Source organism: Selaginella moellendorffii, unplaced genomic scaffold, assembly GCF_000143415.4.
Source record: "Selaginella moellendorffii unplaced genomic scaffold, v1.0 SELMOscaffold_58, whole genome shotgun sequence".
Classification (NCBI taxonomy): domain Eukaryota; kingdom Viridiplantae; phylum Streptophyta; class Lycopodiopsida; order Selaginellales; family Selaginellaceae; genus Selaginella; species Selaginella moellendorffii.
Window position 1 is genome coordinate 156,045 of NW_003314319.1, and position 25,981 is coordinate 182,025.

At 47.1% G+C, this 25,981-nt stretch overlaps 6 protein-coding genes and 1 pseudogene across 9 annotated transcripts; 5 read left to right on the forward strand and 2 right to left on the reverse strand.

Annotated features, from left to right (window-relative positions):
* Positions 1 to 42: 42 nt before the first annotated feature.
* LOC9654918 (pentatricopeptide repeat-containing protein At4g18520, chloroplastic) lies at positions 43 to 2,397 on the reverse strand. Its single transcript, XM_024688481.1, has one exon. The coding sequence runs from the start codon at positions 2,395 to 2,397 to the stop codon at positions 43 to 45; it is 2,355 nt and encodes a 784-aa protein (XP_024544249.1).
* A 245-nt stretch (positions 2,398 to 2,642) lies between these two features.
* On the forward strand, positions 2,643 to 4,687 carry LOC9655083 (spermidine synthase 1). The gene is made up of 9 exons (XM_002983385.2): positions 2,643 to 2,988; positions 3,136 to 3,212; positions 3,282 to 3,404; positions 3,454 to 3,558; positions 3,625 to 3,697; positions 3,760 to 3,831; positions 3,910 to 4,105; positions 4,174 to 4,327; positions 4,387 to 4,687. The coding sequence occupies exons 1-9, from the start codon at positions 2,655 to 2,657 to the stop codon at positions 4,453 to 4,455; spliced, it is 1,203 nt and encodes a 400-aa protein (XP_002983431.2). The 5' UTR covers positions 2,643 to 2,654; the 3' UTR covers positions 4,456 to 4,687.
* Positions 4,688 to 5,347: 660 nt separating this feature from the next.
* On the forward strand, positions 5,348 to 9,534 carry LOC9654919 (probable serine/threonine-protein kinase SIS8). 4 transcript variants are annotated; one of them, XM_024688604.1, is made up of 20 exons: positions 5,348 to 5,437; positions 5,717 to 5,931; positions 5,986 to 6,032; positions 6,116 to 6,322; positions 6,382 to 6,579; positions 6,633 to 6,803; positions 6,857 to 7,116; positions 7,170 to 7,259; positions 7,352 to 7,432; positions 7,492 to 7,560; positions 7,614 to 7,706; positions 7,754 to 7,918; positions 7,967 to 8,039; positions 8,085 to 8,304; positions 8,363 to 8,486; positions 8,550 to 8,569; positions 8,622 to 8,778; positions 8,845 to 9,133; positions 9,196 to 9,268; positions 9,360 to 9,534. In XM_024688604.1, the coding sequence occupies exons 2-20, from the start codon at positions 5,862 to 5,864 to the stop codon at positions 9,443 to 9,445; spliced, it is 2,493 nt and encodes an 830-aa protein (XP_024544372.1). In that variant the 5' UTR covers positions 5,348 to 5,437; positions 5,717 to 5,861; the 3' UTR covers positions 9,446 to 9,534. The 4 variants fall into 4 exon arrangements, with proteins under 4 accessions (XP_024544372.1, XP_024544374.1, XP_024544375.1 ...); XM_024688606.1 differs by having other exon boundaries at positions 7,352 to 7,429; XM_024688605.1 differs by lacking the exon at positions 5,348 to 5,437 and adding an exon at positions 5,465 to 5,564.
* A 33-nt stretch (positions 9,535 to 9,567) lies between these two features.
* LOC9654920 lies at positions 9,568 to 15,530 on the forward strand. The gene is made up of 11 exons (XM_024688611.1): positions 9,568 to 11,141; positions 11,196 to 11,654; positions 11,717 to 12,018; positions 12,065 to 12,757; positions 12,825 to 13,103; positions 13,154 to 13,315; positions 13,365 to 14,240; positions 14,302 to 14,514; positions 14,569 to 14,829; positions 14,887 to 15,207; positions 15,281 to 15,530. Exons 1-10 carry the CDS (start codon positions 9,836 to 9,838, stop codon positions 15,196 to 15,198), a joined length of 4,863 nt encoding a protein of 1,620 aa, XP_024544379.1. The 5' UTR covers positions 9,568 to 9,835; the 3' UTR covers positions 15,199 to 15,207; positions 15,281 to 15,530.
* Positions 15,531 to 16,112: 582 nt separating this feature from the next.
* On the reverse strand, positions 16,113 to 16,658 carry LOC9654921. The gene has a single exon (XM_002983478.2). The coding sequence runs from the start codon at positions 16,656 to 16,658 to the stop codon at positions 16,113 to 16,115; it is 546 nt and encodes a 181-aa protein (XP_002983524.2).
* A 3,101-nt stretch (positions 16,659 to 19,759) lies between these two features.
* On the forward strand, positions 19,760 to 20,548 carry LOC112351191 (putative germin-like protein 8-1). The gene has a single exon (XM_024688581.1). It carries the CDS (start codon positions 19,803 to 19,805, stop codon positions 20,466 to 20,468), a length of 666 nt encoding a protein of 221 aa, XP_024544349.1. The 5' UTR covers positions 19,760 to 19,802; the 3' UTR covers positions 20,469 to 20,548.
* A 1,035-nt stretch (positions 20,549 to 21,583) lies between these two features.
* LOC9655084 lies at positions 21,584 to 24,511 on the forward strand (annotated as a pseudogene).
* Positions 24,512 to 25,981: the final 1,470 nt, after the last annotated feature.

Genomic DNA, 25,981 nt, shown 5'->3' on the forward strand with positions numbered 1-25,981 from the left:
CCGAGATTCGAGACAACACGTGAAACGCATGCCACCGCTCGCTTAACTTACGATAATCGATTCCCCAGATCCCGCTGCCGCAATCACGTCTCCCATCTTCCTCCTGACGCGAGCAGCCTCCTCCTGCCTCCCTGCCGCCACGTAAATGTTGGACAGCAGCACATACGGCGCCTCGTTGAGCGGCTCCAGGCGGAAGAGCACCTCGGCCACACGAGCCCCGCGCTCGACATCGTTGTGTGCCTTGCAAGCCGCCAGCAAGCCCATCCACGCCACGAACTCGGCCTCGAACGGCATCACCGCCAGGAGCTCCTCAGCCTCCGCCAGCCTGCCCGCCCGGCCCAGCACCGTCGCCATGCACACGTAGTCCTCCAACTTGGCTGGCGCGCCGCAGTCCCTCGTCAAGCAGCCGAAGTAGTGCCGCGCCGACTCCAACAGCCCCGCCTGCGAGCACGCCGTGAGGACCGTCCCGTAGATGAAGCTGCTGGCCTGGACGCCTTCCAGCTCCATGCTCCGGCACATCTCCACGGCCTCGCCACCCCGGCCGTGCTGCGTGTAGGCGGCGATGAGAGTGCTCCAGGACATTGTGTCTCTCACCTCCATCTCGGCAAACACGCTCCTGGCATCGCCCAAGCTCCCACACCGAGCGTAGAGGTTGACGAGGGACGTCTGGACGACGCTGTCAGTGTGGAAACCGGCGGAGGTTACTTGCGAGTGGAGAGACTTCGCGAGGCTCAAGTCGGTGACACCTTGCTGGACGTAGGCCGAGATCATGGCGCTCCAGGAGACCGCGTCCTTCACAGCCATGGCGTCGAAGATCTTCCTGGCCGCGTCTCCGTCACCACACTTGGCGTACATGTTGAGCAGAGCGTTCTGGAGCACCTCGTCCGTCGCAAGGCCCGTGGTAGTGGAAGCCAGCTTCTCGTGGACGGCCCGGCCTTCTTCCGCATTGCCGAGGCTGGCGCAGGCGCTCAAGACACTGGCCAGGGTGACGGCGTTGGGAGCCACGTCCATGGCTTTGTAGAGCTGGATCGCCTCCTCGCTGTGCCGGTGGTGCGCGTAGGAGGAGATCATCGCGGTCCAGGAAACCACGTTCCGGATCTTCATCCTGTCGAAGACTTTGCGGGCGCTGTCGACGCTGCCGCACTTCCCATACAAGCTCACCAGCGCGTTCGCCACCGCTAAGTCCGGTTTGTAACCCGCGGCTTTCATCTGTGCGTGGACGGCCTTGCCTTCTTCGAGAGCTCCTAAGCTGGAGCACGCGCTGAGGACGCTGGCAAACGTGATCCCATTCGGCTCCACGCCCTCGGACCCCATCTTCCGGTAGAGATCCAGCGCCTCGCGAGGGTGGCCCTTCCGGACGTAAGCGCTGATGATCCCAGTCCAGGAGACCACTGTCCGCTGCTTCATCCCGTCGAAGACTTCGCGAGCTTCCGTGATGCTCCCACACTTTGCGTACATGTTGACGAGGGAGTTTTCAGCAGCGGCGTCGAACTGGAAGCCAGCGTCCACCATCTGCCGGTGGACTTCCTTCCCCTGCTCCAGAGCCTCCACAGCCGAGCACGCAGCCAACACCGTCGTGTAAGTGATCGCGTTTGGCTCCACCGGCGGCGACGACGATCCCATGCTCTTGAACAGCTCGATGGCTTCTCGGGGATGGCCGCTCTGCGAGTACGCCACGATCATGCTGTTCCAGAAGAGCACGTCCTTCCAGCGGCAGTCGTCAAACACCTCCCTCGACTCCTTCAAGCTCCCACACTTGGCGAACATCGTCACCAAAGCCGAGTCCACGAAAACATCCGGCTTGAGCCAGATCCTCTTCATGTGTGCGTGGATCTCCTTGCCAACTTCCAGAGCTCGCGGACCCAAGCTCGAGCAGGCGTTGAGCACGGCCGAGAACGTAAATCCGTCTGGATCGATCGCCATGGCCTTGTAGAGCTTGATCGCTTCTCTCGCGAGCCCGTGCCTCACGTATCCAGCGATCATCTTACTCCAGGAGATGGAATCCCTCCTCCGCATCCCATCAAAGACCTTCTTTGCGTCCTCCAAGCTCCCACACTTGGAGTACATTTGCACCAGATGGTTCCCAACGTAGACATTCTCGTAGTACCCGTTCTTGACGACGTGCTCGTGGATCTTCTTCCCCGCCGCAAGCTCGCCGCAATCTCGCAGCAGATTCCCGTAGGCCGGGGCGCAATCCTCCTGCTGGTGGCTGTCGATCCACACCAGCGCATTGTCGAGGCCGCCGGGCAATGCCGATTTGCCTTGCTGCTGGCGCCGATTGTCGAAGAATGTGCTGTGCCTGCCGGATCGCTTGGCCTTACCTGGAGCGAGCCGGGTGCTGAAATCGCGAGAGACGATCGAGGCACCGCGCACGAGCACGACCTTCCGCCAGGGCATGCTAGAACCCTAACTGGCCATGGCCGGTAGTAAAACCCTGGAATATTTAAAAGATGCCGGAAATGTTTAAGCGCTGTTTTGTTTGACCAAATAGGAAAGATTCCATTATAATGAAAGCTCATATGCCTTCGCCCTTGTCTCAATGAGTGGTCCTCATCATCATATCGCAAAACAAATGGAAGGTCGATCTTGACGATGAAAGCTTTGTTTTTACCAATGTCTAGCTCTGCCTTGGAGACCGCGATGGGAGTTTTACAATGGTAAATTGGAGGCGCTTAATTGGCGCCGGGTTTAAGGTAAAACAGGGTATTGCTAAACCCTCTAGCCCTAGGAAGAGCTCCAAGCGGCTCAGTGGGCCTGTAGCTATGGCGGATCCTTGCGCCGCGCTGCCCGATGTTCCTGCCAAGCGCGCTCGCGAGGAGGAGGGAGGCGGCGATGGGATGATCGTCGTCGAGAATGGCTGCGGTAAAGTGGCCAATGCGGCGGCGATTATCACGCATGAGGAGACCGCCCCTGCTCCGGGCACCGGGCGGGCCAATCTCTCGCGGATCATGCCCGGCTGGTTCTCCGAATTGAGCCCGATGTGGTCAGGCATGGATTTCTTCTCTTCTCTCTTTCCCTGTGCTTGTTCCTCCTCTTCCTCCATTGGAATGTGTCGGTGCCGCAAAACGTCGTGTGGAATGCATTCGTGGCGAGAGCTTTTTTTTACTTATCTTTTTGTGTGTGCTTCTTTCTCAGGCGAGGCTCATTCCTTCGAGGTGAAGAAGGTCGTCTTTGAGGGCAAATCAGACTTCCAAGATGTGGTTGTCTTCGATGTAAGATCATTGCTCGTGAATCGAGCTTTTCTCCTCTCTGACTTCGCAAAATGTGTGTTTTTTTTCCAGTCGGTCTCTTATGGAAGGGTGCTCGTCCTGGATGGAGTGATTCAGCTCACTCAGAGAGACGAGTGTGCGTACCAGGAGATGATAGCACATCTTCCACTTTGCTCCATTGAAAACCCAGCAAAGGTGGCTCCAATGCGGCTGATAACTCACGGTTCGAACTCGAGTGTTCCAGGTTTTAGTTGTAGGAGGAGGAGATGGCGGAGTACTTCGTGAAATCTCCCGGCACGAGTCGGTTCAACAAATCGACATCTGCGAGATCGACAAAATGGTTGTCGATGTGAGTCCCTGTACTTTCGTGATGTGATGCTCAATCTGACCAGTGTGGGGTATTTTTCAACTACAGGTAGCGAAAGAATACTTCCCGGAGCTTGCCGTGGGATTCTCCAATCCACGAGTGAACCTCCACATTGCTGATGGTAGAAATAGAAGTGTATTTCCAGACCAAAGCTTTGTTCTTAGTTCTTGTGAATGCTTGCAGGTGTGGCTTTTGTTCGTGATGCTGCCCCTGGAACTTACGATGCGATTATAGTTGACTCTTCTGATCCCGTTGGTAAGTTTTTTGTTTTGGAGAGTTGCATTCTCTTCTGTATGCCCTGCTGACAAACTTACTGAAATCTCTTTCTTGCAGGGCCAGCGCAGCAGCTCTTTGAGAAGCCGTTTTTCGAGTCCATGGTGAAAGCCTTGCGGCCGGGCGGAGTCATTTGTACCCAAGCCGAGAGTCCTTGGCTCCATATGCCTATTATAAAGGACATAGTGGCAGCTTGCAGGCAAACGTTCAAGGGGTCCGTGAACTATGCCTGGACCACAGTACCTTCGTATCCAAGGTGGATGGCTTTCTTTTCGTTTACCTCGAGTTTTAACTTCCGAGTTCTAACTCACGGTTCTCTCGCAGTGGAGTTATCGGCTTCATGTTGTGTTCCACCGAGGGGCCCGATGTGAATTTTCGGAACCCCGTCGTATCTCTGGATAAGCTGGAGATGATCACCATCGGCGAGGGAGGCTCGGAGAAGCGTGTACCGCTGCCTCTCAAGTATTACAACTCGGACGTAAGCTCTTTCACGTTTTCTCTTGAGTCGCACTGGACACTGGAGCGATTGTCCTGCAGATGCACAAAGCTGCCTTTAGCCTGCCAATGTTTGCAAAGCGTGAGCTGGAGCATCTCCTCACGCCCTGAACCAAAGCGAGCAGGCCGGCAAAGGCCCTCTAGAGTAATGCGGTTCTTTCCTCGCAGATAATTTGGTACTGGGTCGTTCCTTTCAAAGTTATTATTAATGGGTGTCACCCGTGATGGGGTGTCCACTGCTTTTCAGCTATGTGCAGATTGGACACACTCACTCACGCAGCAGTGGCTGTACGTACGAGTATTCAGAGCAAAAAAAATATATTGAAAAAGAAAGTCACACACACACTCGGTAGCGTTCTATCAGATCAAGCCAGCCAGCCGGCCAGCCAGCCATTTCGAAGGATCCAATCGGCGAGAGAGATTGGTTCAACCATTCTATCATGTAAAAAAAGGTATGAGTTGTTTCCCGATTCTAGCTAGAGATTAGGCTCGTCTTTCCAGGGGCGAGTTTTCGATCTTTGTTTTGCTACTAGTTCGTACTCTGATAAGACTGATAAGCTCGGGGTCTCTGTTTGTCCTTGCGCACAGGGGGAAATTTTTGTAGAGATTGATCGGTCGGCCATGAAGAAGGAAAAGAAGAAGACAGACGCGGAAAAGAGAAGAATAACGAGATGGTGGAAACAGAAGCGTAGGCTCGGTGGTTCGTGGTTTTTGTCAACGAAAGAAGGCCCCGTGAATAGAAGGAGCGAGGAGAAGAAGAGAAAATAAAAGGATGAAGAGAGCTCTGAGCTATGGCGGAGTGGAGGTCGCGATAGAGACTCCCAAGCGAACAAGAGAGAGAGAGAGGGAGCTGGAGAAATAAAAATGGTGGTGGATGGATCGATCTCCATTCAAGGCTTTTAATTTCATGTGTGGAAATGGGGACAACCCTGAAGTAAATGCCTAAGTATTGCGAGTGTGGTGTTTGGCCTTCTCCCGTGTGGCGCATCGCGGGAGCGCCATAGGTAGAGGAAAGCGCCGATCGATCCATCCGGGGGCCCGGCGGCGGCGAATCGATTCGAGCATTGGAATTTGGTCGCGGCGCCAGATCGTGGTAAGCGGAGCCTCTCTTTTCACCTTCTTGTTTGTGGAGCCCTACGATCTAGGAGAGCGAGAGGGAAAATTCTTGGCGCTAGGCTACGCGTCGCGTTTAGGGGCGCGCGATTGTGGCTGCCTGCCAGGTCTCCTCCGCCTCCTCAATCCCTCCTCCCTCTCTCGGAAGATCCTCTCTCTTGTGCTAGATAGAAAGATCGCCGCTCCATCTGTCCTCTTGCGCTTGTAGCCGTTTGATTGCCAGCGTCTGATGCGCCTCGCCTTGGCTGCTTGTGCGCAGATCGGATCGTGAGGAATCCGCATTGCCAGCGACGGGATTCTTCGCTCGCATCGACATGGATCGCAGCTTCTCGCCGTGGAAAGGATGCCGTCGCCAGTGTTACAGTGGATGGTTCTTGGAGGATGGGAATGCTTAGGCGTTGCCCATGTCTGGTTTCCTCTCCAAGATCAAGGCTCGTCTCGAACCAGGCCAACACTCCACTTTCAAGGAGCCGGGTAGTTTGTTTTTCTTCTTTTCTTTTCCTTGAGTTTCGTTCTTCTGGGGTATAGGATGGGTACGAGCAGCGCTGGAGGAAAACACGGACGAGCAACAAGAGGTATGTACACTATACACTAGTTTTTTTTTTTTTTTTCCTGTTCTTTGTTTCTTTGATGTGAGCGTTGTTCCATGCTTTAGCAGGAGTCGGAGGACGCACCGCCTCCTCCTTTGCTAGTGGATTTGGTGGAGCGGATGGAACGCGTGAGTCTTGATTCTTCTCCGGTCGAGCATGCGGCAGACGCAGTATCCGATCGTGACAACTCGTCACCTCAGAACGCGTCACAGGAAATGTGGGAGCTGGACAAGTTCGACAGCGTGCTGCCGGATGGCTTTTTCTCGATCATTCCCGTAAGTTTGTAAGTTTGTGAACTTCGTGCGAAGCTATTTTGGTTTTGTGTTTTTTGCAGCACGATAACTCGAAGGTTCGCCGGCCGACGCTTCCTAGTGTGGCGGAACTACGCGATGCCGATTGTGCGATTTGGGATGTTATCCTGGTGGATCCTAGACGGGACAAATTGCTTGTCAGGTTGAAGGAGCTTTGCCTTGAGATTGTCAAGGAGGTCGACCCGAACAGTGCAGACGCCATCCGAAGAGTTGCTGGCATGGTAATCTTTTTTTTCTAACTTCTTGAAGCAACATCTGAAAGAGCTTCTTGCAGGTTGCGGACTTCTATGGTGGTCCTCTCTTTGAAACAGGCTACTCAAAGGAGATAAGCTCAGACGCGGGTGTGACTTTGCTAAGTCAAGTTAAAATTGGTTTGTGCCGTCCACGTGCGCTGCTTTTCAAGTACCTTGCAGATGCTATTGGACTAAAGAGCCGTCTTTTGATGGTATGTTCTTATGCTGTTCATATTGCGGCTTAACGTTTTCTCTCTTTTGCCAGGGTTTGCAACTGGATTCTGTTCCCAGCACGTCATTGATATGTTCGAATCCAAGACGACATTTGACAAACGTTGTGCATTTAAACGGGAAGGAGTTGCTTGTAGATGTGATGCGCCATCCGGGACTCTTGAGATCCTTCACAGTTAAAGCTTTAGTCATGTACCATATTTCTGGACCTGGGGATAGCGATTCTACAGAGTACGATTCGTGCGATTCTCCACTCGAGCCTAACAGTCCTCTTTTTTTCGGTCCACCTGAAAGGTAACTTCATATATTGCGATGCAGTTTAAATTTTTTTTTTTTCTTGCTTCTAGCCCCTCTCAGAGCGAGCCGGACGTGAACAACCTATTGTCCCGTCATAACCGGAGGAAAAGCATGTCTGATGACCGTGGGAACAAATCAAGGTGTGCATTGAACTGTACGTCGGTTCCAGTTCAAATTTGAGTTGACATTGTTGGCAGTAATTTTTAACTACAAAGTGAATGGCTTTTGACAGTCCTGAACTTCCATCCGAAGTAAAGTATTTTCAGAGGAGACATAATATGGTGGACGGTGCTCGAAGTTTTCCCTCAAGGTGGTATGATCATTTACTTTTGTTTTTCTTTAGTTAACTTTTGTCATTTATGTATGACACAGTCCAGAGCATCCCCAGGCTCGCCTTCGTTCTTTCCGGCCTATTAAATCTCAAGACGGCAGCAATTCGAGGTCAGACATAGACTAATCTTTTCCTTCTCATTCTTTTGTTTTGATCTTAACAGTAGTCCAGAAACCGGTGTGAGAATACGAGCACCATCAATTTTGAGTGGTAGTAGAAGGCTTCCCGATGAAGAGCGAACAACAAGTACATCCAGGTAGTCTCTCGCGTGAGAATTTTCATAACACTTTTAAGTTTTTGCAGTCCTGATAATTCTCCCCAGCATGAAAATATATCGGTCTCCAACTTTAGGAGGCGTTCTTCGTCATTCTGCGTTCGAGAGGCTGAAAGGATAACCAGTTCTTCTTCGGAGACTCGAAGAGTTAGGAAACGAACAAATGCTCCTGAAATCAGCGATGACGTAGTGAGGTAGAATTCGACTTTTTATTTGATGATTTATTTTTTGAATTTTAAAAGGGTCGTGCGTGCTATCAACGAGGTAGTTAAACAAGGGAAAAAAGCGAGCGAGCAGGAAGCACAAGCAAGACTGGTTAGCTGCTTTTTTTATAGTATGACTTTTAACAGTCTCCCACAGGAAGAAGCTGTTAGCGAACCGAATTCATTAAAGCTGTGTGGAAGTTCATCTTCTACACAATCGTTTTCTAGTGATCCGGCTAGGATCTCTAGAGATTTTGGAAAGGAGTGCGGATCCTCTACGTCAATCAATGAACTCCTTCCAAATCATCCGATAATGCCGTACACAGAGTGGACTATTAACTTCACGGAGCTACGTATCGGCATTCGTATTGGGATTGGTAACTTCAAGCGTGTTACATTTTCTGTGTCCTTGATGCTAGAAAGCTAATGTTACAGGATCTTTTGGTGAAGTCTTTCGTGCGACTTGGCGAGGTACGGAGGTTGCTGTGAAGGTCATGCTTGAGCAAGACCTTACACGGGAGAACACCGAAGATTTTTTCAACGAGATCTCTCTCTTGAGGCAAGTTGCATTCTTTCATTTTCCTATATCCTCGTAACCTTGATTTTACCTGGACATGAACAGCCGGCTACGGCATCCTAATGGCAAGTGCTTTCATCTCTTTCTTTGTCGTTGATCTGATATGCTTACTCACAGTCATCTTGTTCATGGGAGCATGCACGAGTCCTCCTCACCTGTCAATGGTTACCGAATACATGCATATGGGCTCACTCTATCGCCTCATCCATATGAGCGGACAAGGAAAGAAGCTAAGCTGGCGAAGAAGACTGAAAATGCTACGAGATATCTGCAGGTATCTTTCGCGCTTTCCCTCTACTGGTTATTACTCTCTAACGCAGAGACGCCGTGATTTATTCAGGGGGATGATGTGCGTCCAACGCATGAACATCATCCACCGGGACTTGAAGAGCGCAAACTGCCTAGTGGACAAGCACTGGTGCGTGAAAATATGTGATTTCGGCTTATCGCGGCTCACCACCGGGACTCCTATCCAAGAGACGACTGCCGCTGGCACGCCCGAATGGATGGCTCCGGAGCTCCTTCGCAACGAACCCGTCTCCTACAAGTGCGATATATTCAGCCTGGGAGTGATAATGTGGGAGCTGTGTACTCTGAAGAAGCCGTGGGATGGTGTCCAGCCTTTACAGGCAAGTAACTCTTTACTCCTCTCTTTGTTTCGCGAAACTTAGCTCCTTGTTCTTCCTTCCAGGTCGTGCACGAAGTCTCTGTGAAACGATCCCGTCTGGAAATTCCTCAAGGCCTCCTTGGAAAGCTCATCGCTGGTAAGAAGATCTCGAGGATTTTTCTTCGATCTTTGTGTTCTTCGTGGTTGATCTTTGTGTTCTTTGTGGGGTTCTTAACGCTGTCTTCCAGATTGCTGGCAAGAGAACCCACAGGAGAGGCCAAGCTACGATGAAATACTCACTCGTCTCCACGAGTGTGAGTTTTTGCTCGGCTAGAAAGGAAATATCTTTGCTCTCACAGTTTTGGTCCCCTTTTTCCAACATTGTACAATCAGTGACGAATAATAAACGCGGCATATTTTTCATGTGGAAATATTTTAGGGTTAGGTTAACCGGCGACGACGAGCTCTCATTTTTTTCGCTCTTTTGCGGCAGGAGGCCGACGACGCTCGCCGATAGCGCCTCCAATCGATATCTCGGATTCGCGGCCAGGGATTGCGAGATTGATGCGCGCTCCAGCTCGCGCGGTGCCGCGCGAATTTCCAGGGATTATAGGCTACGTCAGCTGAGTAATCCATCGCTGGAGCTCGTGCGCGAGCATAGGGTAAGCGGCGAGGCGCCCGCATTCTAGGGTTCTTCGGCATTCCAGTGCGGTCCTAGGAAGCGATGAAGAAGCCAGCGCCGGCCTTGATTCCTGCGGATGAGGAGGCGGCGGCGGTGGCGCAGCAGCGATTGGCAGCGGCTGACGCCGGCGGCGCCATGGATAGCTCGTCTGTCTCGGCGTCATCTCGCGCGGCTCGGGGTGGCGACAACGGCGCTGGCGACGAGCAGCCGCGGGAGGGCGGGCAGGAGTCCGTGGTGGTGGAGCGGCGGGGCGATTTTGCGGTGGTGTGTAAGTGGACGATCGTCCAGTTCTCCAAGGTCAAGGCCCGCTCGCTGTGGAGCAAGTACTTCCAGGTCGGGGGCTACGATTGCCGGCTGCTCGTCTATCCCCGCGGCGACTCGCAGGCCCTTCCCGGATACCTCTCGATCTATCTCCAGGTGACCGATCCCTCGTCATCGTCAAAGTGGGATTGCTTCGCCAGCTACAGGCTTTGCGTCGTCAACCAGCGCGACGAGAGCAAGTCCATCCAGCGGGACTCGTGGCACCGGTTCTCCGTGAAGAAGAAGTCGCATGGATGGTGTGATTTCACGCCGTCGACCGTGGTGCTGGATCCCAAGAGCGGGTTTCTTGTCAACGAGTCGGTGCTCATCACGACGGAGATCCTCATCCTCAGCGAGGTGACGAGCTTCAACCGCGACAACAACGACCTCCTCTTGGCTCCCCCGCCCGAGGCTCTCAGTGGCAAGTTTACGTGGAAGGTCCAGAACTTGTCGCTCTTCCGGGACATGATCAAGACGCAGAAGATCATGAGCCCCGTGTTCACTGCCGGGGAATGCAACCTCCGGCTCAGCGTTTATCAGTCGTCGGTTGGCGGTGTGGAGTACCTGTCGATGTGCCTCGAGAGCAAGGACACGGAGAAGACGTCGTCCTCGTCGGAGCGGAGCTGCTGGTGCCTCTTCCGGATGTCGGTGCTAAACCAGAAGCCCGGGCTGAGCCACATGCACAGAGACTCGTATGGGCGCTTTGCCGGGGACAACAAGAGTGGGGACAACACCAGCCTGGGATGGAACGACTATATGAAGATCTCCGATTTCATGGCTCCGGAGATGGGCTACCTCGTTGACGATTCCGCGACTTTTACTGCGTCCTTCCACGTGATAAAAGAGTCGAGCAGCTTTGTCAAGACGCCCATCGGCAACCGCTCCGTGAGGAAGAGTGACGGGTACCAGGGGAAGTTTCTTTGGAAGATCGAGAACTTTACCAAGCTCAAAGATCTGCTGAAGAAGCGGAGGATCACGGGGCTTTGCATTAAGAGCAAGCGATTTCAAGTTGGCAATCGGGACTGTCGTCTTATTGTCTATCCTCGAGGTATGTAACTGTTTATCTCTGCTCTACGACCTGACGTGTTTTTGTAAAATGCAGGACAATCGCAGCCGCCCTGCCATCTTTCTATGTTTCTGGAGGTTACGGACTCCAGAAATTCGTCGGCAGATTGGAGCTGTTTCGTTAGCCACCGCCTTTCTGTGGTTAATCATCGTGAGGAGCGCTCCGTTATCAAGGAGTCTCAGAACCGATATTGTAAGGCTGCTAAGGACTGGGGGTGGCGTGAGTTTATCACACTCACCAACCTTTTCGACCAGGATTCTGGTTTTCTTGTTCAGGACATGGTCACATTTTCTGCAGAAGTACTAATTTTGAAGGAGACATCAATGATCACTCCCGACTGTGAAGGGAAGTCAGGTGTCAATGGGATGGAATGTGGAGCTAACCAGGGGATGTTTACCTGGAGAGTTGAGAACTTTTTGGCTTTCAAAGAGATCATGGAAACTCGGAAGATATTCAGCAAGTTTTTCCAGGCTGGGGGCTGCGAACTTCGAATCGGTACGCATAACTTTGGAATTATACTTTTATTTATTCAACAATGTGCCTGGCTGCATGAACAGGTGTTTACGAATCTTTTGACACACTGTGCATTTATTTGGAGAGCGATCAGTCCCCTGGTACCGATCCTGACCGCAATTTCTGGGTCCGGTACCGTATGGCGGTCGTAAATCAGAAACACGCCGATCGAACTGTTTGGAAGGAGTCCTCCATCTGTACAAAAACGTGGAATAACTCCGTGCTCCAGTTTATGAAGGTTTCCGACATGGTGGAGCCAGACGGTGGGTTTATGATGCGTGACACCATCGTATTTGTTTGCGAGATTCTGGACTGTTGCCCGTGGTTTGAGTTCTCGGATTTGGAGGTATGTTTACTTGCCGTTTTTAGCAAATCATGCTGTGGTGTTGCAGGTTTTAGTCTCCGATGATGACCAAGATGCTCTTTCGACTGATCCGGATGAGTTACTGGAGTCTGACGACTCCGACGGTAGCAGCGAAGACGAAGAAGATATTTTCAGGAACTTACTTGCAAGAGCAGGCTTTCATATGAGCTACGGTGACAATCCTCAGCGGCTTCTTGATCCCCGGGAAAAAGTTTCCATGGACGCAGGAGCAGTCGCAGCATTTCTAACTGATCTCCGTGTATATCTGGACGATCCGGTGAAGGTGAAACGCCTGCTTTTACCCGCTAAAGTCTCCACGGTCGCAAGTTCGTGCAAGCTGGGGAATGGTAAAGAGGCGACAACTTCTCCTAGTTTGATGAACCTGTTTATGGGAGTCAAGGTGCTTCAACAGGCCATTGTCGATCTTCTGCTGGATATAATGGTGGAGTGCTGCCAGCCTGCAGAATCGAAGAAGCATAACGAGCGTCAGAATGGGAAGCTTCAAGCGGTTCCAGAGAGTGCCAAGATTGATCTCAACTCGAGAGAAGGTGGTACTGCTGCTTTGAATGAAGAGGATTCTGCACAGAGGGTGTTCAACCAGAGGCTGGACGACGCTGCTGATGGCATTGGCTGCCTACAAGCGGTACAAAGCTGTGAAATAGATGGTAAACGTGTCGCTCAAGTACCTGAATCAGAGCCATCAGTAATCCATTCAAACGAGGTAAGCTAGTCTTGAAGTTTCTGTTGGATCGCTAACATGGCCACTCATTGTCTGTGGATTCGAGAAGCTAAGATGGCCTGAACAATCGGAAGAGCTCTTTCGGCTGATCGTGAACTCCTTGAGAGCTTTAGATGGGGCTGTTCCACAAGGCTGTCCAGAACCAAGGAGACGACCACAGTCTGCGCAGAAGATGGCTTTGGTCTTAGAGAGGGCTCCGAAATACCTACAACACGATCTCCTGGCGCTCGTTCCTAAACTTGTGGATCCTTCCGAACATCAATCGGTCGCTTCCACACTTTTAGATTGGCTTCAAAGAAAGGACACGGACATCAACTTGCGTCTAGCGGTAGGTGCGAAGTCTCTCCATACATTGTTTCTATCGCTCTTTATGTGCAGGGTCTTGGGGCATTGGTCCAACTTGATCTGAATACGGAAGTTTGGGAACAAATCCTCCAGCACGCGCTGCGGATTTTTGCCCACTCTGAAGACGAGGCTCTGATTATCATCATCACATACATTTTTAAAGCTGCCGCCAAGTGTTATCAACTTCCGCAAGCGGTAAGACCAGCTTTTGTCGTGAACCTGATTTAGTGGTTTAATGCTACAGGTGAAAGCCGTGCGAGGGAGGCTCAAGATGCTAGGGACTAGTGTTTCTCCAAAGGTTCTTGAGGTAGTAAGAGACATGATATTCACTTGTCCTGGTGTGGGAGAAGCATTACTTAGGGACATCGACGCAGATAGTGAATGCAGTGATAGCGACGGTCTTTCAGTTTTTGGTTATGGGGGACAGGGCGACGCAGCAAGAATCGCAGATGTAGATATTCTGTTGGAGATGCTCAACGTTTCTCCTTTCGTAGTAGAAGCTCAACGGTTGATCGAGAGGGTGGTGGCAAGGGGTACCATTAGTAATTCTTCTGTGTATAAGGTGTTATGCATCCGACGCGTTGGGAAGGCAAAGGATTCCGGGGACGCAGGCAGTGCCTCACGGAGCCCTGACTCAACGTCAAGTCCGGACTGCATGTTTACGGCTCTTCTGGCACTCGTGAAAGCAATATCCAGCTCCAAGGATTCCAAGGTTCGTGAATTTGTCAGCACTTTGTACACTGACATGTTCAAGTTATACTGCGATGACGTCTTGCGGGAACGCATGGTTCGGGGTCTTGTAGAACGTGCGACGAGCAGCAGTAGATGTGGGGACGATGATCAGCTAGAGATGAACATTTTGACGCTTTTAGTCAAGCAGGAGGAAGGGAAGGAAGGGAAGGAGTTGAAGATAGTGCCTACCGTGCTGCGTATGATGCGTAAAGCGGTACAACAAGCAAACGCCGAGTGCTCTTCAATTCGGCAGCAGCTGTCTGCCCGCGAAGAAGAGCTTGCGAAGGTTCGGAGTGACAAGCAAAATGAAGTCGCCCGGTTTGCACGAGAGAAGGCTTCGCTTTCGCAGCGTCTCTCAGAAGCTGAGGCTGGACAGTTGCGGGTTAAGGTGCGGTCTCTTTTTGCATGTCGAGTTTCTAAGTTTGATGTTTTTGTTTTTTGTTTTTCAGTTAGAGCTGAAGGGAGAGATAGAGCGTTTGTCGAGGGATAAAAATGAGGCGATTGAGCGGTTGAGAGACACCGAGAGCCAGCTCGAGTGGTCTCGTTCAGAGCGGGAAGACGAACAAGCCAGCCATGCGTCTGAACGGAAGCGTCTTGAAGACCGATTGCGTGACGCTGAGTCCCAGATATCGCAATTCAAACGCAAACGCGACGATCTAAAGGTTCGTCTTTCAAAAAGTTTATGCAGTGCTGACGTATCTTTTTCTCTCCTACAGAGGATTACGAAAGAGAAGACCGCGCTTGCCGAAAGACTGAAGTCCACGGAGGCCGTGTGTGCAAACTACGCCGAAGAGTTCGACCGTCTATCGGCAAAGTCTGTCACGCGAGACGAGCTGTGCCGGTCGCAGGAAGAGGATATCCGCAACCTAAAGGAAGCGCTAGAGCGCTCCGAGGAAGACAGCCGTGGGAAGGACCTACAGATAAGTCAGTACAAATCGTATGCTCACAACATGGACACTACAAACCAGGCACTACAGGTACGTCATCTACAGTTCATTTTGTCACGTCCATTCTGATCGAGCTCTCTTGCGCAGGAACGCGTCGAGAGCCTGCAGTCGTCGATCCGAGAGGAGCTCCACATGCACGCGCCTCTCTACGGCGTGGGCCTGGAGACGCTCTCCTTCGGCGAGCTGGAGATTTTGGCGAGAATACACGACGAGGGGCTGAGGCAAGTGAGAGCTCTCCAGATGGCGCTTCGCGGTGACTTGCACGCTGCTCCTCCGCCGCCGCCGAGGCATTTCGGACTGCCCGCCGTGGCGCGGCCGAGCAGCAACGGCACGGCCGGGTTCCATGGAAGTGGACGCGCCAATGGTACAGTAAGCTCCTGGTTTCCTTCGACATCATAAAAGACGCAGGTTGTGTGCTTGGTTTTGATTTGTAGCGTTTGGTGCCTGGTACTAATCCTCGCTTCTCTCTTGTGAATCACAGGCGTTTTATGTTAGAGAGACGACGAGCACTACCACTACTGCTGCTACTAATAACAGACCGTGTAGAGGCTATTAAGATTTTGAGTGCCCGGATTATCCGAGCATTACATCGTCCGTCCAGGTTCTCTTTTTTAATTTTTTTCTTTTTGGTTTTTCTATTGCATTTCTCTCCTCTTTGTTTGAGAACAGGTGGTCGCCCTTGTAAAGCTCTCTTTTTGTCATCACGACTAAAATGCATTTTCTTTCTAGTTTTTGTTCTTTTGCTAGAAATCCCGACAGCAAACAAAAAGTCGAAAAAAGTCAAAAAAAAAAAAAGAGGAAAAATTTATGTGTTTATATTCCTAGAAGTGTTTGCTGTTTGTGTGAGGGAGAAAAGAGTGTGATGTGTCTGTGTGTGTGAGAGAGAGAGAGAGGGAGAGACAATGGTGGGGCACTCTTTCTCAGCTATGTGAATGATCTCAGGCCTGGGTTTGTGACGGAGCTCAATTCCAAGCTCGCCACCAGGTGGAGCGAGAGCTTCTTTAGTGACCTTACGGGAAAGAGCGTGGAGCAGCTGTGGAGTGATTATAAGTCGAAGTATCAACATAGGCATTTGCTATAATGCTCGTTTGAAACTCATCTCTTAGTGTTTGGCATTGTAATGTTTATATCAGTCTGCAAACTTTTATTAATGGAATCTGTGTTGTCATCACCTCACAGCTGATCCACGCTCTTTCCAGTTGGATCCTGGAAGTAGCTCTCGAAGTGCCTTGTCCCGGCATTTGCAACAACGCTAGTGTTCGAGCATGTTTTAAAATCTCAAAGCTTTTACTGTGGGCACCAGAATTACTTTCCTATACAACATCTTGTTTGTGGAACTTCTGTTTGTAATCATTCCACAGCTGATCCACGCTCTTCCCAGTCAGATCCTGGAAGTAACTCTCGCTCCAACCGTCGTAGAGCTTCTTGTTGAGCTCCGCCACGAAGCTAGGGTGGAGATCGTTGACGTAGTTTAGAAACAGCGCGGTCACGGCATACCCCTCGTCCCAGTGGTTCCCCAACCCCACAAACCCATTGCCTGATACCCCGAGCTTAGCCTTGAGCCTCATAAAGTCGGCAATCCCCTCGATCAGTCCCTGCGGCGGCCAGCTCCCCTCCTTGCCATGCCACTGCCAAATGTGAGCCATCTCGTGGTACAAGATGCCCGTGAGCTCACGAACCATATTCCCAGTCAAAGTAGCAACGTACTGTGCGCTGAGATGGATCTCCACACACCCCGGGCATGTCATCCACGGTGAAGTGGATGGCATCGACCTCCTTCTTGGGCATGTCAGGGTTCCCATACTCGAAGCCAAGCTGGACGAAGGCCATGGCACCGTAGAGGATGGAGAGGGCTCCATTTACTCCCATGATGGAGTCAAATCGCTGGCCTCCTGGGGATTCCGGGGTTGTGTTAGCGCCTGTGATGGAGGTTGCTTGCGTTACCTGGGACGTTGCTAGTCTAATTAGGATGATAAGAAAGCAGAGGAATCCCATTCCTTTTCTTTCTTTTCTTTATTGTGAATACTTATTATAGATTAGAGAAATTATTCTGCAGAGCCAATTGTCAATATTGTCTCATTGAGAAATTAGGATAGGCTGTTGTTTTCTACCTTTGTTTAAAGACGAGGTGTTTAAAGCTTGCTTAACTGAGTTGCAAAGAAAAGAAAACAAATAGAAACCAAAGAAAAGAGAAGAAAAATCTCAAAGGCTTAGTAATATATTGGTTCATTTTTAATCATAAATAGCAGAGCGATTTAAGATTTAAGCATCCCTTTATTGTCATAATCATAATTTATTTAATTGGAGGGGCTTTAGCTGTGTATCACATATGACTGATCATAAATATATTCCTATGACTATCTCAAATCTTGACTTAAATTTAAAATTAAACATTTCTTCTTTAATCTATTTGCTCAAAATTAAGTAATTTTTAAAATAACTTAATAGTGTTTAAATTTTAATTTCTAATTTTTAAATTTAATTATATTCACCTTTATAATTATATTTATAAAATATTTATATAAATACTTAACTTATTATAAAATATATATAAATCTTTATATGAATAATAATTAAATTAAATTAAATTAAAATATAACATTATTATTTTTAGATGACACTATCACTGTTATTATATAACCTTAATTTATGTTAATATTCATTAACAAGACTTATATGGTGATATTTGATAATGGCATAATTAATAATGCCCTTTAAGGTATGCTTCAGTTAGGCAAGGCGGAATACCCTTGCTAACGTATATAAAACTTTTGATATTCCAAAATGCATATTTTGAAATTGATTCTGGTTTAATTAGCACAAAACATCATAACCTTTAGAAAGATTGATTTCAATAACGAATTTGAGATTTCTTTTCTAATTTGTTATTATAATAATTCAACAAAAGAAAATGGTGTCTCTTTAAAATATTACAATTAGCACCATATTGCTATGTAAATTCGACTCAATTCTAGAGAAGTAATTTCAAACCCATAAAATGAATGTTGTAGCTTGTATACTAAATGTTTCTGATCATACACAATATAAACTTTTGGTTGTTGCATGTAAATAGTTTTTGGTTTGTTTGTGGTAGTGGATATAACTAGAATATACTTGCATTTTCTGGGATATTCTACCATCAAACGGTTTTATTCATTAATCTCGTATTTATAATTTTGACCCTTCTTATAGTTTATAGAATTCCTAGTATATTTTAGCTTATTCTAATATGTTCTCAAACTAATCTTGTATTTATAAATTATAAATTTTCCTAAACATGACTGGGATGGATTGATTCATTGCAGTAAATAATCATAACTATATATACTATTAAAAAGCTTGAGATTCCAGGTCTTTACCTCAGCATTACCCTCTTTTTCCCATAGAATTTGAAGGCTTCGCGTAGTCTCTGTAATGTATACAAACATAACACCACAACAAATCAAAGAAGTGAATGACAAAAAAGGTTAAATCATACTTTTAAGCTATCTATAGTGATTTAATCTGGAAAAAGAGCTGGAATTGATATATTGTGCAGATAAAGTAATCATGTAAAAATGAGAATAGAAAATATTATTTCTAACTTTTTGAATATTTATAAAGCATTAACACGAAACAATGTAATGTAACTTATCATTAAAAAATCATCATCCTCTAGAATCAAAATAAATAAAATTTTAAATTTTAAATAATTTATAAATAAAATGCCTGTTTATGTCATAAAGAAAATTTAATAAGAGGAATAAGACATATTAGTTTAACATTTGATGAACACGACCCTGCTGAGTTTTAAACAATTGGTTTATCTCTGTATAGTTTCTTCTTGCTGCTCTATCGCAAGCTCAAGAATACAGTTCGCGCCAGTGATCTGCCATACAATATGGTTCAAGTCTCTTATTTCTGAAAAAAAACTTATCATAAAGCTACTAATGGATCCTTTAGTTTGCACATGGGTAGCTTGGTTGTACTCTTTCCAAAAACTTTTCTTTATTTGCTCCTAGAGTATATGACTTGTTTGCATCGTGCTAACAGTTGGTGAAATATACGAATCCAATGCTAGAACCTAGACTTAAAGATGACCAGGTTCAGCCACAATAGTTCTAGAAGCCCTCTGGAAGATTGCTCGTCTTAGTGGTTGGAGAAGCGTCATGCTCGCTTCGCCAGGCGCGGACGAAGACATGCTGCAGGGCTTTTGGACAATGCCTTCAAGATCACGTCAAACCCGCGGGCTGCAGTCCGTCCATCCCCGAGGAGTCCGCCTGCGGTTGCAAAGTTGGTAGCAAATCTGCGAAACGAATGTAAGAGTTCTTCCCCCCTTGGTCCCAGTGGTCATATGCCTCCATATGGGCCGACATGTATTACTATTATAGTGTCAGCATGAAGAATTGTGTACGGTCCATTGTTGATGAAAAATGAACGAAGCTTGATGGGTCTATCGATCAAAGCACGTCATTTCTATCAAGGTAATTCATATCAAATTTTCCAAACATGTGAGCCCGTCACATGTAGTTTGAGATCCAAACAAGGGTGAGTCTTGGGAGGCTCCGACTGTATCAAATGGTGCCCCTTTTCTCGGATGAAATTCTTATTCAAGTTATTGGCATTACAAAGAAAATCCATACGTCTCTGGCGAAAAGTCTCTGGAAAGAAGAAAACAGCAAATTAGTGCACTGTCACCTCAAATTCGAAGTTTCACTGAGTCGACGAGTACCTACCATCAAAACCAAGGTAGTCATTCTTTACACAAAAAATACGACTCTGACGGCGTCATGTCTGACGCAGACAAGAAAAAGTCCAAGACGACTGACTAGGCTGGAAGAACATCAGATTGTGGTACGCAGACAGCAAGAGAAAAAAATGAAATAGAAGGGAAGAGAAGTGTACCTGACTGAAACAACTCGTGCATGACTCACGACGAAGTCATCCAAAGCTCCCCTCCTCCGGCTATTAAATGCCGGCCCCTCCCCCCCATAGCTCCATCACTTCTTTCCCAAGCTCGCAAGATGGCTCATCTTCGTTTTGTTCTATCCTTCCTCCTAGCAATCAGCTCCATCTTGTTGGTGCATGCCGCGGATGAAGATATGCTGCAGGACTTTTGCGTTGCGGACAATACCTCCAAGATCAAGGTGAACGGCTTCGTCTGCAAGGCGGCCGACGATGTCAAAGCCGAGGACTTCAAGTCGAGCCTCCTGGCGACTCCTGGGAACACCGACAACAAGCTCGGCTCCAACGTCACGCTGGCGAGCGCCATCAATTTCCCCGGTCTCAACACCTTTGGCGTCGCTTTTGCCCGCATCGACTACGCTCCCGGCGGCACCAATCCCCCCCACGTCCATCCCCGAGGAACCGAGCTGCTCTTCGTCCTGCACGGGACCCTCTACGTCGGATTCGTCACCACCTTGCCGGACAACAAGCTCTTCGCCCAAAAGCTCAATCCAGGGGATCTTTTCGTCTTCCCTCGGGGGCTCATCCACTTCCAGCTCAATGTGGGAGAGGAGCCTGCGGTTGGGCTCGCTGGCTTCAACAGCCAGAACCCCGGGGCGTCTCAGGTGGCCAAGGCGGTGTTTGCTTCCAATCCTCCAATCAACGACGATGTGATCGCCAAGGCGTTCCAGATTGATGACCGTGGTCTCATCCAGAAGCTGAGAGAGCTCATCGCCTTGACTTGAAAGTCTCTCCAAAGGTTGCGAGGTTGGAAGCCTTGCCTGTCATGAAAATTTAATAAATTCTTTTTCAAACCTTCCCTATCGATAGTGGAAGTTTTTGTAAGCACAGTTGCATGGCAAAGAATTGAGTTGATTTTCAATAAAAAACAAATAACTAAACCTACTAGCATATGAAGGAATATGATTTGTTTAAATATATTTACTTTTAAGAATTTTTATATGATTTTTTCTGCTTATTAGGGATATATTAAATTTATTCTAGATTAATTAACATAAAATTTTATAGTCAAGTAAGTTATAAAATTTTATAAATTATTAATGTTCATCCCTTCATAAAAGTATTACCTTCACATAGTTCATTTAAATTTTTAAATAAATATATTTTAAAATAAATAATTTTTTTGAGTACTAAAATTATAACTAAAATTTATTTTATCATAAATATTATATATAAAATATTAAATACACATTGTTATTTTTATTACCTAGATTTAAGGACTCCTTAATTGATGCAAAAACCATAAAATTTTAAATTTCCCAAATGTTCAATAATTTATTGCACTTCTATCAATTTTTTTTTTGCTTTAATTTATTAAAAATCTTGGGTAATAAAGAAAAAATAAAATTAAATAGAAAAATAAGAACAGAATGAGATCACAACTAAGAAATATGATTTACAAGAGTGGGAAAAGCACAAAATAAAGTATTTGAAACACAAGACTATTATACTTTTCTTAAACACTAAAACAAACATCTTTTGCATTTGCATTTGGAAGAATATGCATCATTTTAAATTATCAACAGCTTTTTGAATTATCATTTAGTCTTTAAATATCCAGAAGTATGAAGAATAGGGTGTTTATCTTGACAGAAGCCTTAATAGAATAACTCAACGTACATCTTCATGATGACAGTCAATCATACAATAGTCAGTTTCAAAGACAATATGCAATATTCAATTACTTGAAGAAATGTTATGAAAGGAGCACTTGGTTTTGGCTACAAAGAGGAAAGAAAAAAACGCTTTTGTACCAAAGTGAATGAGAAAAACTCATTGAGGTGATTGTTAATCATTTTCATTGCCTGCTACTTCACCTCTAGTGTTCTTACTATAAATTATGTGGTAAGTATCTTCATGAAGAGGCTAATAATAACAAAGGTAAGCATTTGCTTTCTACTCATTTTATACTTACTAACCTATTTAGAAAGTTTCAAGTGGCATGGCAATGGTCTAACTTGGAGTGATTCTTGTACATGTTATTACCACTTTTCTAGCTTTTCACAAAGGGCTTTGACTTTGAGGTAAGGTTCATAGCCACACTTGATATCTTGCAATAGAGCTAGTAGACCTTGTCATCAGAGCTCGTTAGCTTGCATAGCAAATCGATCAAGACGAAGTAGGCAGCATATCTAGAAAATAAATCAAGGAACAAGAAAAAAAATTGAGAGATTTTCTTATTCCTTATTTCTTCTTGGATAGACAAGTAGAAAGATCATTTTCTTCCAATTGAAACTTGGCATGCTGCCCAATCATTGACCACAAAACACATTCGGGGCCTTGAGCTCAAATTAGGGTTCTTTTGATCGAATTCAATTAAATCTATTAATTCAAAATAAATGGTATGAAATTGTTTTTTTATACTTAATATTAACTCTGCTTGCCGAAGTCTTTTTTCTAGCGAGTAGGTAATCGTGGTAACGAAAGCATATTTCATAAAATATTCGGGTATATAGAATATTCGGACATTTTAGGGTTTATTGTCCTGGTAAGCGATGGATCGTTGTCTGGAGCTCAGTGGATCGAGATGTCTTTCTTCTCCTGTATATTTCGCTGCAGAGGTCATCCAGTGGTGCCGCCGTCGACAGCAATCTGCTGGAGATTTGCGATTTGCAGCTTCTCCTCGAGTGCCCTCTCGATTTGTCCAGTCTTTCGCTCTTTCTCCCGACAGAGGAGGCGCTCTCGGAGAATGCGAGGCGCAAGAAGCCGAAGAAAGGGGACTCAAGCGAGCTGGTCGTCAAGGCTCCTTTCAGGAGAGCCGGCGACGGTGTGGTGATTGATGCCGAGCCATGGTACCAAAGTGCCGACTTGAGCGTTTTGGATGTGGCTCTGATCAATGCGGTGGTGATCTCGAGACCAGAATCCATGCTCGCTCTACCATTTCTCACTCGCAATCCAGATTTCACCGCAAAGGTTCGTCGTTCTGGTTTGGTTTCTTACAGTTCCTCCTTTCTTTCTTCTTCCCAGATCTTTGCAACGTATCCAACAGCAACTGTTGGGAAGCTTTTGATGCAGGAGCTTGTTTCTTCCCACCGCGACTTTCTAAAACTCTATGGAGCAAGCTCTCTTGAGAACCATCCGGAGTTCACGCAGTGTGAAGTTCCGGAGGCTCTCAAAGATTGTCTTCTCGGGGAGCACAACTCAGGCATCTTAAACTGGCACAAGCTTTACAGGTGACCACCTTTGCATTGGTTTTCTTTCCTCCCAGATTTAAAACGCTCTTTCTGTGCAGTGCAGAAGACGTGCTTGGCTGCATGGAAAGAATCCAAACTCTTCGTTATGGTGAAGAGGCCCCCATTGATGGGTGTGTGGTCTTGACACCTTATAGCTCCGGCCAAGGCATTGGTGCTTCGAACTGGGTGATTAAAGGACCTTGCTCGAGCGTGACATACGTTTCGTCTTGCGATGTAGCAGCGGCCGCAGCTAGTTGTGCGAGCCAGGATTTGACTTCTTTAGATGGAAGCCAAGTTCTCCTTGTTTCGGCCAAGCAGCCAACTTCTTCTGTGGAGAAACTCGAGATGGATACTGAAGCTGAACCCCGCAGTAGACTTACGACTCGGCCATGGGTAAATGCTCGTGTGGAATTCATCACTTCGCACAACGCCAAGCCACGGATGGCCAACAGCGTACTCAGTGAGAAACGGGAGCCTCAGCAGAGATCCTTGCTAGCGCAAGTCGCAAACGCTGCCGCAGATGCTTTAAGCAAAGGAGGCTCGGTGTTGATACCCACCAGTGTTTCAGACACAGTCCTCGCAAGAAGTTTCTTGTGCAAAAGTGTAAGCATATCTTGGTTTTGTTTCAGTTTGTTTTGACGAGCGTGTGACAGCTCGGGAAAGATTTTCTACGTATCGCCGAGTGCTCAGGAATTCCTGGCTTTTACTAACACTGTTCCGGAGTGGCTCTCATCGTCACGGCAAGAGAAGGTATTGATGCTTCTTACGGTGAACTCTCATCTATTCATCTCCTTCAGCTATATAACGGGGAGTCATTGTTTGGACACGTCGAGCTTCTAAAGGAGGGAAAGCTCTCTCACTTTCCAAGCCTGTCGCCAGAAGTTGTGTAAGTCTTTCGTTGTGTTCGTCTTTACAGGTCTTTACAGGTCACGAGGAGCTTTGTCCTCCTTGATAGATCGCTTGCAACCCAAATTTGCAGTGGTGAGTAGATTAGATTGATGACATTGTTCCTTCTTTTACATTCTTTGCTCCAGGTGCCAGAACGCTTGAAGTCCGTAGTGACGTCGGATTGTGCGCACAGAGCTCCACTAAAGATCCCGAGCTTGGAAGAAGAGCTCAACATGGAACTATCAGCGGACTTAGCCAGCCGGATCAAGCCCAAGCAAACTCGAAGCGGAAACAATGTAGCCTTGGCTCGGCTCTCTGCAGAGATGCACTTCCACGACGGGAACTTCTACCTGGAAATGCCGAGAGTGTCGAGAATGATACAAACGCCCCAAAGATTCTGTGGCACACCCGATGTGGACGCTCTGTTGAGAGCTCTGAGGGAGAAAGGCCTGGTGGACATCCAGCAGAGCTTTGCGGAGCAACCCGATGGATCCAAAGTTCCTGTCATATCCGTGACCTTCCAAACTAGTGCTTCTATTGAGCTCAATGGCAGTGAAACCATTATCAAGACAAGCGATCCGGTGCTCCGGCGTCTCGTCGCAGATGCGGTGATAAGCTGCCTGCAAATCATATAATTACTTGTTCTCCCACCAACAAAGCTCACATTCAACTTAAATGTTATATTCCAAATAGGGAGCTAGAAGTGATAACAATGTATCAGCCCTGCTCCAAATCTTCAAGCTTTAAGCTCGACGCTCCCTCAAAACCACGCTCTCCAAACTCTTCCACCCAATGTGTGAAATTGACATAGTTGCCCACTTTGTTAGTTTTGGTATCCATACCATCTACTAGTCTTGAAAACACCCTGTTCATCAAAACTCACGGCTTTGAATTCTATGCCATTTATCATCCTGGAGCAATTCGAGTCTGCGCTGCGGTTGTAGGTTTGCAACTCTCAGCTGTTGCGCGCCCACCACATTGCATTCCCATGTTCACGGCAGTTAAATAAGAATTTCAAAAGCTCACCTAAAGACCTCAACGTCAGAGCATGTAATAGAGGCTTTGAGGATCAGCAGAGCAAGAGTGATCAATTGTAGCAGGCTCTGCTTTCTCACCTCACCACTCATTGAAATGGCAGATCCCACAAAAATTTTGCGGTATTGATGTTGAATCGATTCGAAAGCTCGGAAGAGCCCGAACTATAAAAATAATATCAAACGAAGAAAGTTGATCACATCCTCCATTTTAAATTTCACTTACTCTACAAATCTTTCCATATTCCTGAGATTTCTTCTCATGCGTTGTCTTTACACTCTACTAAAGAAAAATGAATGAGATTGTACCAGACAAACTCATAAATGATCAAACAAGTGATTGTGGCACAGTGGCGCAGTTACAGTTCGTGTAGGGGATTTTGAGATCTTGAGAATCTCAGAACTGGAAAATAAAAGTGGGAAATAATGGGGAGCAAGGGTTAGGCTGAGCCTCACTCAAGGATTCTGTGTTTACCAGCATTTCTTGGAATGTGCTTTAGAGTAGGGAGTGTTTTGTTATTTGTGAGCATCTTGAGTTGAAATACATTCATATTTGTTCTGTGTGGGTTCTGTGTTTTTATTAATGTCCCGAGTACCTCAAAGTGAGTGTGTTTGGAGGTCCCATGTAGTGCATTGCAAGGCTAGGTCATGCACACACACTTGTTTTGTGTTGTGAGGGCAAATAAAGAATGACCAAGCTGTATCAGCATGAGATTGAGAAGCATTGCCAAATTAGCATGTTAAATATTATGTGCCACATAATTTGAACGATGATTTTGATAGTGTGCTTGCTTGGTATTACTAGCTTTAAGAGTGCAATTTTTTTTTGCTCCTAATATTATTACAAGATCTTCTTGAAGAATTGAATGCATGAAAATGGCATTTGGTGGATCTAATTTAGGATTTGGTAAGTCTTTTGCAATGCCCAAGAAGTGGAGTGTGCTTAAGGAAAACACCAATAATAGCAGCCAATGCCAAAGGGAAAAGATGCACAAAAGGGTGGTGGTATATTTGGGCCTTTTTATATCTCTAGGAAACTACAGGTGGAGATTGAGAAAGAGTGGGATTTCACAATTGACTAAAATCCCTCACATTGGTAAAGGTTGGGGACCATGGATAAGGAGCAAAATTCACTACCACTAT